General features: G+C 46.4%; 1 protein-coding gene across 6 annotated transcripts in view; it reads right to left on the minus strand.

Annotated features, from left to right (window-relative positions):
• MORC2 (MORC family CW-type zinc finger 2) overlaps positions 1–12,938 on the minus strand; it is a 112,917-nt gene that overhangs the window by 49,896 nt on the left and 50,083 nt on the right. For all 6 annotated transcript variants that reach the window (XM_074972950.1, XM_074972949.1, XM_074972952.1 and 3 more), the window contains 3 exons: positions 12,655–12,734; positions 3,364–3,446; positions 2,204–2,289 (listed from right to left, as the gene is read on the minus strand). In XM_074972950.1, coding sequence (XP_074829051.1) covers positions 2,204–2,289; positions 3,364–3,446; positions 12,655–12,734 — 249 coding nt within the window. The remainder of the gene's footprint in view (positions 1–2,203; positions 2,290–3,363; positions 3,447–12,654; positions 12,735–12,938) is intronic.

Below are 12,938 nucleotides of genomic sequence, written 5' to 3' on the forward strand. Positions count from 1 at the left end.
AGTTAATTGTATCCAGTTTGCAAATTAAGTCCAATTCAGCAGTCTCTCGTTGGAGTCTGTTTTTGAAGTCTTTTTGTTTTAATATTGCGACCTTTAGGTCTGAGATCGAGTGACCAGAGAGATTGCAGTGTTCTCCGACTGGTTTATGAACGTTATAATTCTTGACGTCTGATTTGTGTCCATTTATTCTTTACGTAGAGACTGTCCAGTTTGACCAATGTACATGGCAGAGGGGCATTGCTGGCACATGATGGCATATATCACATTGGTGGATGTGCAGGTGAACGCGCCTCTGATCGTGTGGCTGATGTGATTAGGCCCTATGATGGTATCCCCTGAATAGATATGTGGACACAGTTGGCAATGGGCTTTGTTGCAAGGATAGGTTCCTGGGTTAGTGGTTCTGTTGTGTGGTGTGTGGTTGCTGGTGAGTATTTGCTTCAGGTTGGGGGGCTGTCCGTAGGCAAGGACTGGCCTTTCTCCCAAGATTTGTGAGAGTGATTAGTCGTCCTTCAGGATAGGTTGTAGATCCTTGATGATGCGTTGGAGAGGTTTTAGTTGGGGGCTGAAGGTGATGGCTAGTGGCGTTCTGTTATTATCTTTGTTGGGCCTGTCCTGTAGTAGGTGACTTCTGGGTACTCTTCTGGCTCTGTCAATTTGTTTCTTCACTTCAGTGGGTGGGTATTGTAGTTGTAAGAATGCTTGATAGAGATCTTGTAGGTGTTTGTCTCTGTCTGAGGGGTTGGAGCAAATGCGGTTGTATCGTAGAGCTTGGCTGTAGACGATGGACCGTGTGGTGTGGTCTGGATGAAAGCTGGAGGCATGTAGGTAGGAATAGCGGTCAGTAGGTTTCCGGTATAGGGTGGTGTTTATGTGACTGTCGCTTATTAGCACCGTAGTGTCCAGGAAGTGGATCTGTTGTATGGACTGGTCCAGGCTGAGGTTGATGTTGGGATAGAAATTGTTGAAATCATGGTGGAATTCCTCAAGGGCTTCTTTTCCATGGGTCCAGATGATGAAGATGTTATCAATGTAGTGCAAGTAGAGTAGGGGCATTAGGGGATGAGAGCTGAGGAAGCGTTGTTCTAAGTCAGCCATAAGTTAGGTTATAAGACAACAGTCACCCAATCCTGCTGTGACATGTTATTGAGGCCATGTCTACACCTGTGAATTAAGACTGACATAGCTATATCGCTCATGGCTGTGAAAAATTTCATGTCCCGTACACCGTAGTTAGGTCGATTAACTCTCACTGTAGATTCTGTTAGTTCAACAAAAGAATTCTTCAGTCAACCGCCCACAGAAATGGATAAACTACATTGATGGAAAAATGCCTTTGGTCAAAGCAGGAACCTTCTACACAATGGAGCTACGACAGCATAGCTGCAGTGCCATAGCTGTGCCTGAGTCCTATTACAGACCTAGTGCCACCACTGCGTAGCCTGGTTATAGTATGATTTGGTCCCATCCACTCAGGCAAAGCCAAGTCATGCTGGAGTAGCTATTGCATTACACTGCAACCCCCTGATCATGCTAGTGCAGCCCTAACCTCATCTTCTGGTAGTAAAGGAAGCCTTCAGGACATAATAGAAGTATCACCAGGAGAGCAGAGAACCCCCCATTCACCTCAACGGGAGAGAACTTAATTATGAACACTTAGGATGACCTCTGCGGTATCATCATACTGAAAACGCCCAGCTTACATGCTTATCCAGAATGGCTTCATGGACTCCTCAGGTCCTGACTTTGCATTCATTTGAAAGGATGCCAGTGTTGTCTAAACAAACAGTCCACTATTCCTTTCACTGCTGGACAATTAAGTTGCTTGGTATCAACATCAAAATTGCCCATCCCAATTGATTACTATATGAATTACAAAACAGTGTGGATTTCTAGAAAACCAGGCTCGCAAGCCACAACAAATACATTTTAGCAAGTTCCGTAAGGAAGAGGGGCCTGGAGAGCCCCAAGCTATCAGAACAGCAAACTCCTCTCAACAAGGTCACCTTGCAAGGTCAAAGGTGCAAAGCTCTGAATAGCCTCACCTACATGGGCTTCAGAGTAGAACTGGCTATATTCCTCCAACAAGGTCAACTGGGTGGTCCCTGGGGGTGAGCCAAGATAACAGACACCTGCTCAAGCCTGAGAGGGCTACGGAGCAACAGCTCGGGACAACAGAAGCCCCAAGTGGCCTTGTACTCACCGCTGCTTTGCCTCCTTGATCCGCCGCTTGACATCAGCCTCTCTACGCATGGTTATGGCTGTGTTCTGGACTTGCCTTAGAGTCACCTGCAGACACAAAGCACCTCACAGTAAAACCAAAATTAAACATTTCTGTAGCACCTCTCCTTCCAAAGGATCCCAAAGCATTTTACAGACTTAGACACAGAAATCTTCTCACTAGCCACAGTAAATCAATGAAAACAGCTACCTCTGGGGTGAAGCACAACAATTGTTTAACCACCCTCAGCAACATTACACGACAGATTAGAAGAGGAAACAAAGAATCCTGTATCCAACTGAAACAGGGGAATTTAGGAAGGCAAAATGGAATTTGGGTAAGACACTGGGACTAATATGCCAACTCATACAAACAGTGCTGTGGGTTAAGGAATGTGGTTTTACAGTACTTCTCATGAAAAAATCAAAGCAACATCTAGCAATAGGTTGATGCATTTTTAATACTGAGTGCCACCTTACTTATCACCTGGTATTTCCTTGAAGGTCTTCCATCCAAGTACTGACTGGCCTAGCCTTGCTTAGCTTAGCTTAGCTTAGCTTTCAGAGCTGGCATGAAAGTTGCACAAGGTGTGGCTTCAGAGGAATACCGCTTGTGAGAAAAGAAAAAAAAATTCTAGCTACGAAGAGGGCAAATTTAGGACCAAACCATAAGTCCAACAGGAGTGGTAGCCACAAAAACAGCCTGGATAGTAGTAAATTTCCAGATTTCTTCACGTTCTTCCACTCTCTTCTTTAGAGCAATGGCATTGAACAAAGGACCTTTACAATCAAGCTCACCAGGACCCTATACTGACACTTTGCCAGAGTCTCGCCTGCCCACTGCACATACATCATGGGGTACTTCACCCCAGGCAGAAGCAAAGCTCACATGGCTCCCTCAACTGAGTAGAAACAAGCCGCTGTCAAACCCTGCGAAATGTAAGCACATCTGTTGAAGAAAACAGACATTAAGGATGCCTGGGAAGACTGAACACAGAATCAGCACAATAGCATCTCCAGCAGGAATGGCCACCTGTCCACACTGAAACACTGGTTAGTACTTGGTATTGCCAACTCCACTTAGCTCAGGGAGGGGTGGCTCTGAACCCTCAGCAAACAGACAGAGAAATGCAGAAATCTCACCCTGGAGTCTCGTGTGAGATCCCCGCCCAGGCGAAGTTCTAGTGCACGGGCTTTACTCTCTGCCTCTCGAGCCTTCTCCTCCGCTGGAAGACATACAAAGAAGTAATATTAATATTGAATACTCAAGAACGCACCACAAGCATGCATGGCACTTCCCAGAAATATAGATCCCAGAGAGCTTACAGTCTACATCTCACTAATACAGGCAACGGAGAGATGACAAGCTGACATAAGAAGGTACAAAATAAAATCTTGGACATGAGAGGTCAGACTGCCAAATGTGAGCCTAAGGCTGGGCAAATGAGAAGCTAGTACTAGAACCAAGGAGAGTGGAGGAAAGCCAGCCACCAGTGAGTCAGAAGGAGGGATCTCTAATCAGACACAAGGGTGTTGGGGGCACTGGGAGTGAGGGCAAGAAGTAGAAAGAATAAGAGGCACAACAGCACAAGTAGGAGACAAAGGGAACATCAAAGTGTGAAGGATGGCAGAGAGCAGGTGAGCAGGGAAAGAGAAGGACAGAGGCAGAACTGTGCAATGTTGTGAAAGTGAAGAATTTAAACTTGACGTGGAAAGAGGCAAGAAGTTAGCGAAGAGACCTGAGTTGTGTGTGTGGGGAGGGGGGACATGGTGGGGTGGGAAAACGTTACTGTAACAGTAGTTTCTTAGAAAAAGACTGAGGAGGGGAGAATCTTAGAGGAATTAAGGGAATTTTGCCTGGAAAGGCTCAAATTTGTGTTATGTACAAAGCACAAGGAACCCAATAGCATGAAGTTTAATCTAAAATAGCAATCAGAGCGTTTTTGTCCTTAATTGTCCATGAAGAAGCTGACGCTCACATTTTCTAAAAGCCCATTTGGTAGCCTTAGAGACTGAATTGTGAGAAGAGTGAGAGAGGACGGTTCCTGACTCTAGCTCGTGGCATCAAAATTCAGACCATCTATTGGTCTATCTACTTGACACTCCAACCAAAGCCACAGCTGTCTCTATGCATACCTCAGTTAGAAAAATAAGTACAATAAGAGGAGATCTTCAAGATGTGCGGTCCATATGCATATTCCACTAATGGGTGCACATGCACTTCGTGTGCTGCAGTTTGTAGTTTTTTGGCCAGCAGTGCCTGTAAAATGCAAATGTGCCAAGAGTCCTCACGCTCCAGGTCAAAGGCATACGAGGGCAGAGCAAGCCAACTGCCACTTAATTTCCTCTCAGCTGCAGAATCCAAGGTGTAAGGACTCTGAGGTAGAGTGAAAGGAGGGCAGGCAGTGGAACATGCATACGGACAAAACATCTTGAAGAACTCAAATTACTACAAGGTAAGTAACTTGTCATTCTCAGGTTCTTGTCCATATACACAAGCCACTAATGGTGACTCCCAAGCAGGGACCCTGTGCAATGGAGCTTGGAGTCTTCAATAAAACAAGGACTGCAGCACCACTTCACCAAAGGCAACATCGGACCTGGAGGGCTTCAGGCCATACAGAACATTTTGTGAATGTGTGAACCAACATCCAGGTTGCCCATGCAGATGTCAGAGGTAAGCACATTCCTTGGTGATGCTTCTTGAGCCCTAGCTGAGAGAGCCTTGAGTGTAGTAAGCTAGTCTACTTTGGCCACCTTGTAGCAGGTATTGACACAGAGATCCAGTCTGACAATCTTTGCATTGATATAATTGAGAAATTCATTCTCTGCCATGCAGATGAACAGTCTGGGTGAGGATCTGAATAGTTTTGTCCTCTGGAAGTAGAAGGTCAAAGCCTTTCTTATTTCCAAGGTGTCAAGTGTCACCTCCATCCTTTATGTGTGAGGATTAGGAAAGAACACCAGTAGTGGATTTGCTGGTTTAAGTAGAATTTCATGGCCACCTTAGGTAGAAATCTGGGATGTGTTCTCAGAGATACCTTGTCCAGATAAAGAAGAGGGAGAATGTGTGAGGTTGGGGTTGAGCCATCAGTGCCTAGATCTCACACCAACCCTTCTCACCAAAATAATGGCAATCAGAAATGTCGTCCTCATAGACAAGCGTAATAGAGAGCAGGTTGCCACTGGTTTGAAGGATGTGCCCATGAGAGCTGAAAGTTCTGGATTAATATCCCATGGGGAAACAGGTTCCGGTGGAAATACCTTAATCAGAAACTTTAAAAACTTAATTAGTCGGATAAGAAGAGATGCTGGTTTTCTGTCAGAGTGATTGGTTGAAACTGCTAAGAAATGTACCCTGACTGAGTTCAAGCACAGGCTGTTCTGTTTCAGCTCCAGAAGATAATCCAGGATTTGAGTGTGATAAGACTGCCCCTCCTAAGGTGCCCTCTAGCAGCAGGTTGAGGCAGAACAGGCACGTCTGCCTCAGTTTCCCTCCTTCAGAGTCCCCAGTGACTCCACTCAAGCTTTCTTGACTTGGTAATACCCTCCTTAGGGGATAGTTTATTACAAAAACAGTTCAAATGACCCATAACAAAAATCCCAAACAATCAATTTCTCTCACACAGAGCATACAGTCCTTAAAACCCCACTCTTTCAGGAAGAAGCTCCTACTGGGAATGCTTCCTTGCCATTCTCCAGCGTCTTCCACTATACACCAGCTCTTTTATTGCTCTTCTCCTTTACCAGGATAGCCACACCAGCCCTTCCAGTTGGAGTGTCACACCATTCTTCCCAGCAGAAACTACCCCCTCTCCCACCCTCTCTGCTAGGAGAGCTTCAGTATTCTCTGGTCCTCTGACTCCAGCCCCTCCACTGCTCTCCTGCCTTCAGCCCTCTTTTGCCCTTGGCTCTCACTCTCCAGTTTAAAAGCCAGCAGCAGGCAACTCCCTCTGCTACTCTCCTGACTTCACCCCTTACTCTCTGGCTTCAGGATCAGTCGTCAAACCACTCTTTGCTACTCTCCTGCTTTCAGATACCCTCTGCTTCTTTCAGGGACCTTCTGCAATCTCCTGGTCTCAGGCAGCAATCACCTGCCAAAATTCTCACTCCCATACAGCTCTCACCTGGGCTTTTCCTGATTGACTCCACTGGCGTGCTAAGGTCTCTTCCCCCTCTAGGGCCCAGTTACCTCTTTTACACCCCAACTGGAGTGAGCAGATGAATCAGAGGTGCACTGGACTTGTTCCCTCTCAAACGAACAGTCACCCTGTAACACAGGCACAGAAGAGTGATGAGAAATGATGTCTTCTCACTGATGCCAGTGAAAATATATCATCCTTTTCGCCAGGTAAGTTTGTCTCAGTCTTTTCTGCTATTCATGAGAACATTTCTGACTGGAGAAGAGCAGGCTTAGTCTATAGCCAACATCCACTGAGGCCCCAAGTTGCGAGATGGAAGGATCTCAGTTCTGGATGCAGGCTCTCTCCCATAGTTTGCAACACCAGAACCAGAAGCAGAGGTAAAGTCTTGGGCTGAACAGCTGATCGCCTCAGGAGGCCTAGGAACCAGAATCATCTTGGCCATGTCGGGGCTGTCAAGTGCAACCTGGCTGAGTCCTATCTGACCTTTGGAGCAGGGGCCAGAGGATAGGCATGTATCAAGGCTCCCAGCCACTGGATTAGGAATGTATCTGCTAGGGAATCTGGTTTTATTTTCCCCTGGAGCAGAACAAATACTTTTTGCCATCTTGTGTTGTGAATAGGTGTCCTAGGAGGTGATCCCAATGTGAGAAGACGTTCTGAACAATGGAATTCTTCAGCTCCCACTGTGATTGGGAGAGAAGTGTCTGCTCAGGTTGCCTGCCAAGGTGTTCTGCAGATCTGGTCAGCTGTACACTTACAGGAAAACTGATGCCTGATACACCAGTTCCAAAGTCTGACAGCTTCTTGGCAGAGCAGGGAAGACCTCACACTGACCTGTTCAATGTAGAACATGGTGGTCATGTTGTCTGTCATTATTTGGACCGTCTGCCCTTTGATATGATGGAGAAAGGACTCAAAAGCCTTGTGCATGGCTCGGCACTCCAGGAGGCTGATTTGTATCCTTGCTTCTCTTGTAGTGCAGCCTTGTACCCAAAAGTCTTTCATGTGTGTTCCCCATACCACAAGTGATGCTTCTGTCAGCATAATATGGGATGGAAAAGCAGCTAGAAGGGGGCAGGCATTTGCTAGATCCTTTCACCTTCTCAGAGATGACAGTACTAGAGGAAGTACACAGAGACATGTTGAGATGTCTGGCGGGCATACAGACCAGCCTGAACCAACCCTGCATACAGTGAAAGTGAAGTCTGGTATGCAGCATCACAAAGGAACAGGAGGCCATGTGACATAGATGGGCAAGACATATCCTTACTGTGGTAAGTCTGATTCCAAATCAACAGATTCCAAGGTTGACAGATTCTCAAATGTGTTTGGGGAAGGCAGGCCATGGATTTGGTGGAGTCAAGGATCACCCCGACGAATATGATTCTCTGGATTGCACTCAAGTTTGATTTCTGTATGTTGACTTTCAGGCCTAGTGTGTGGAACAGACTGAACGTGAAGCAGATGATTCCGAGGTCTGATAAGATTGTTCTCAAATCAGCCAATTGCCTGGGTAGGTTATACCTTGATACCTCTTTTTCTTAAGTATGCCTCTACTGTTGCTAGTGCTTTGGTGAATACTCTTGAGAGACAGAGTCCGAAGGATAGCACACAGTGCTCGTGGCCAACCATGAAAATCATGTACTTCCCATGCTGTGGAATAATTAATAGGTGATAGTATGCATCTTGTAGATAGACAGATGGAAATCAGGCTCCTGACTCCAAATTGGAATTATCTATGCTATGGTGACCATCCTGAACTTCAGACTTGAGTGTGAACACATCAAGGTCTCTTAAATCCAGAATATATTTCACACCTCCCTTCTTTTTTGGAAGAAGGACATATCTTCGGTAGACCTCCCTTCCTTTGATAACAAGGACGTACCATCTTGATCCCTCCAAAAGAAAGTAGCAAGAGAACCTCTTGTAAAAGAGCCCTGGGAGAAAGGTCCCTGAAAAGAGACAGAGAAGGTGACTTGGGGGTAGGTGTTGTTTGGAAATGGACAAAATACCTTGATGTCACAGTATCCAAAACCCATAGGTCTGTGGTGATCAACCACCAGGAACAGGGATAAATGATTTCCAAAGTGTGGGAATGGAGTCTTTGGAGCTATGGGAGTGAATTCAGACCTCTCAAAGGTCCCGTCAAAACTTAAGTTTCTGGGACACAGCAGGTTGAGAGGTCTGTGATGTGGCCAGTCTGTCACTGGAATAATTGACCCGGGGGGGGGGGGGGGTGGGGGTGGGGCGTTCAGCAGGGAGTTGACTAATAAATGTAGGCATGGCTGACCTTCGGAGGCACATAAGGCTGTTTCATGTGCTTGCTTTTTGGGGTCAGTGTGTAGACCCTAAGGGACAATCGAGTAGCCTGCAAATCCTTCAAGCTATTAAGGCTTTTATTGGTCTTTGAACTGAAGAGCTCTGATCCTCCAAATAGAAGACCCTCTACTATTGTCTGTGCCTTGCAAGGGAAGCCCAAGCCCTGCAACTATGACGATCATCTCATGATTACAGCTATAGCCATGGATCTTGTAGCAGAGTCCACTGCATCTAGGGCCGCCTGAAGACTGGTTCTCATCACTATTTGACACTAGAGGCGTAAATTCCTCTTTCATTTATGGCAGGACCTTGTCTCCAAAGCACATTTGTTTCTCAGAGATCCTGGGGTCACACCTGGCCAGAAGGGCCGGGTAGTATGACACCCTAAATTGCAACCTCACCAAGTAGTAAGCTTTTCTCCCAAGTAAATCTAATTTCTTTGGTCACAGTCTTTGGTGTTGCTCTAATCTGGCAAGGTTTCTCATTGTCCATTCTCATCAGCAGGGAAGAGAGCACTGGGTAGATATAAAAGAATTTGACCCCTTTAGAGATCGGACTTGACACTATCTACCTTTCATGAGGAGGGAGTCACAAATGCTGGTGCTTTCTACACCAGTTATGCAAGCACCTACAGTGAAATATGCAAATGGACAAGCATTCAAAAGAGAACTGTTTATTACAGTACCTATGGTAATCAATGTAGATCCCACTGTAGGTGTGCATGTGCCTCACGCATGCGAGACTGGAGGGTTTTTTGAACAGCAGTGTCTGTAGGAGCTGTACATGCTCCCACACAAAGGCATGAAGGACAGGGTGGCCACGACCTGCCCTCAGTTCCCTTGCAATTCAAAGCCTGTGTTTCTGAGAACTCCAGAAAGTGTGGATGGAGGGTAGGTCATGGGATCCACACTGACATCATCTCGAAGAGCTGCAATTACTGTAGGGTAAGAAAACATTCCTTCTTCAAATGTGTATCAGTGTGGATCCCACCGCAAGCGACTAGTAAAGAGCATCCTCCCTGGATGGCGAGAGTAAGGAATTTCAGCTCTATCAGTCAAACAGTTATTCCAGTATTGCTCTTCTGACCTTGGCATCTGACCTGGTTGCCACGTCAAGGTAAAAAACAAGAAAAGTCAGTGAATTGCTCAATGTTGCAGCGTTGCAGTTCTCAGAGACTGGCACATTCCCAAAAGCAGGCAGAAAACGCTGCCTGTGCTCTGGTGGAGTGTCCCCCGGTGTTCGGTCAGGGGCTTGCCAGCTATCTGAACACGATGGCACACAAAAATGCTCCACAGATGGGTTGTCCTTTTGATAGGCTAGATATGGACACACAGAGGCAGGAAGATAGCCTGAAAAGTTTGGTCCTGTTATGGTAAAAGAGCAAACTCTGGCCATACTCTTTCTCCCAGCATCAAGTGTGGTTTCAGGAAGACTTCCAAAGTAATTGGTTCAGGCTGAATTTTGAGACCATCTTAGGATGAAACTTAGAACATGGTCTCAACACCACCATGTTCCTATGGAAGGATGTGTAAGACAGTTCAGCCTTGAGGGCTTGGAGCTCACTGACTCAATCAGAAAGACTTTCTTGATGGTCATTGGTGTACTGAGCGATCTTGCAGCGGTGGAGGCTCTGTGAATTTTAGGAAGACAACACTGAGTTCCCACATGGGAGTTGGCTCTCTAACTGAAGGGAGATATGAAGGAGGCCCTTAAGGTATTTTGTTACTGTCGCATGGGAAAATAGTATGACTCCACTGGAGTGTGACACACGATTATTACTGCAAGGTAAACCATGAGAGAGTTCAATGCTAGCCCACCATATTTCATGTGCAGTTTGTAGTCGAGCATTTTCAATATCAGAACCTCTACTGGGTCCAGATTGTGTTGGGCTGCCTATGTGGATATTTCCTCCCCATCCACTCATTTTGAAGAGTAGGTCTCTCTAGCAAAGGTTTTATGCTTAGTCTGAGAATTTCCTGAACCTGCAGAGAGCAGTCTGTCACTAGTGCTCAACCAGTCAACATTCAAGGCATCAGGTGCAATGACTGCAGATCTGACCTAGCTTCTGAGATATTATGTCTGGGCAGAATGGGAGGTGTACGTGAAGCCGCCTGGACATCTGCAACAGTCTGTCAGCCAGCCAAAACTGTCTCAGCCAGTAAGAGGTTATGGGGTAACAGAAGTTCATAGCCTTATCCAGCCTGATCTGAGATATTATCCTGGGGATCAAGGGATGCATTAGAGAAGGAAATGAGTCGTTGAGCCCACCCAAGGAAAAGGTATCTGGCAAAGACCCAGGGCTCACACCCGCTCTGGAGCAGAAGTATGAGCATTTGGTGTTGTCCTCTGTGGCAAACAGATCTATTACTGGAGTCCCCACTGATGGAATACTGGCTCTAGGCCCGACTTCTGCGGCAGCCACTGGATGGTTGGTTACTGCAAGTCTGCTAGGTCACTGCTGATCCCTGGAATATGTACAGCCAATGTGGTTACTTTGTATTGACGATAGCACATCCAAAGCCTGATGGCTTTTGACACGGTCTCCCACAGTATTCTTGTCAGCAAGTTAAACAAGTATGGGCTGGATGAATGCACTATAAGGTGGATAGAAAGCTGGCTAGATTGTCAGGCTCAATGGGTAGTGATCAATGGCTCCATGTCTAGTTGGCAGCCGGTATCAAGTGGAGTGCCCCACAGGTCGGTCCTGGGGCCGGTTTTGTTCAATATCTTCCTAAATGATCTGGAGGATGGTGTGGATTGCACTCTCAGCAAGTTTGCAGATGACACTAAACTGGGAGGAGTGGTAGATACGCTGGAGGGTAGGGATAGGATACAGAGGGCCCTAGACAAATTGGAGGATTGGATCAAAAGAAATCTGATGAGGTTCAACAAGGACAAGTGCAGAGTCCTGCACTTAGGACGGAAGAATCCCATGCACCGTTACAGACTAGGGACCGAATGGCTCGGCAGCAGTTCTGCAGAAAAGGACCTAGGGGTTACAGTGAACGAGAAGTTGGATATGAGTCAACAGTGTGCCCTTGTTGCCAAGAAGGCCAATGGCATTTTCGGATGTATAAGTAGGGGCATTGCCAGCAGATCAAGGGACGTGATCGTTCCCCTCTATTCGATATTGGTGAGGCCTCATCTGGAGTAGTGTGTCCAGTTTTGGGCCCCACACTACAAGAAGGATGTGGAAAAATTGGAGAGTCCAGCGGAGGGCAATAAAAATGATTAGGGGCCTGGAACACATGACTTATGAGGAGAGGCTGAGGGAACTGGGGATGTTTAGTCTTCAGAAGAGAAGCATGAGGGGGGATTTGATAGCTGCTTTCAACTACCTGAAAAGGGGTTCCAAAGAGGATGGATCTAGACTGTTCTCTGTGGTAGCAGATGACAGAACAAGGAGTAATGGTCTCAAGTTGCAGTGGGGGAGATTTAGGTTGGATATTAGGAAAAACTTTTTCACTATGAGGGTGGTGAAACACTGGAATGCGTTACCTAGGAAGGTGGTGGAATCTCCTTCCCTAGAAGTTTTTGAAATCAGGCTTGACAAAGCCCTGGCTGGGATGATTTAGTTGGGGATCGGTCCTGCTTTGAGCATGGGGTTGGACTAGATGACCTCCTGAGGTCCCTTCCAAGCCTGATATTCTATGATTCTAATACATGCACAGGTTAGACAATTAGTGTCAGAAAGAGGAGAATGTTTCTGTGCTTAAGGAAAGTGTTATTTTCTGGATCTCTGAGCTCTATATAGAATACTCACAGAAGGAATCATTTGGAAAGCTAGTTCTGTGCAACAGAGGGAAAAGACTAGGCTTATCCATATGACTATCATAAACATACAGGCAGGGCACCCGAGCAATCATGGTGTTCACCACAGCAGTTGCCATTACAGGGCAAGTCAGGGGGGCAATCCTGGCTTCACCATTCCTGCACTAATGCAGGAACCATGCACACACCCGGGACTCACCTATCCGAGCCATGTGCTCTGCTTTCTTCACTTCCTGCTCCGCACGGGTCTTGAAGCGGTTTGAAGTGTATTTATACATCCTGTGATGAACAGAATTTATTCATTAGTGATCCCAACAGCCAGCTCAGGCACAACTATACAAAGGCTACATGTAGCAGGAATGGCAAAACAACAGTCCACAGGTTATGCAATGTGCCAGAGGACACCATCAGCCTTGATGACTATCTTGTCCAGAGACTAAAGGTCTCCGCATTCCCTTTTGGTGTGGAGAATGGAGACCCTTC

The sequence above is a fragment of the Natator depressus genome, chromosome 15, assembly GCF_965152275.1.
Source record: "Natator depressus isolate rNatDep1 chromosome 15, rNatDep2.hap1, whole genome shotgun sequence".
In the NCBI taxonomy this organism is placed as follows: Eukaryota; Metazoa; Chordata; order Testudines; family Cheloniidae; genus Natator; species Natator depressus.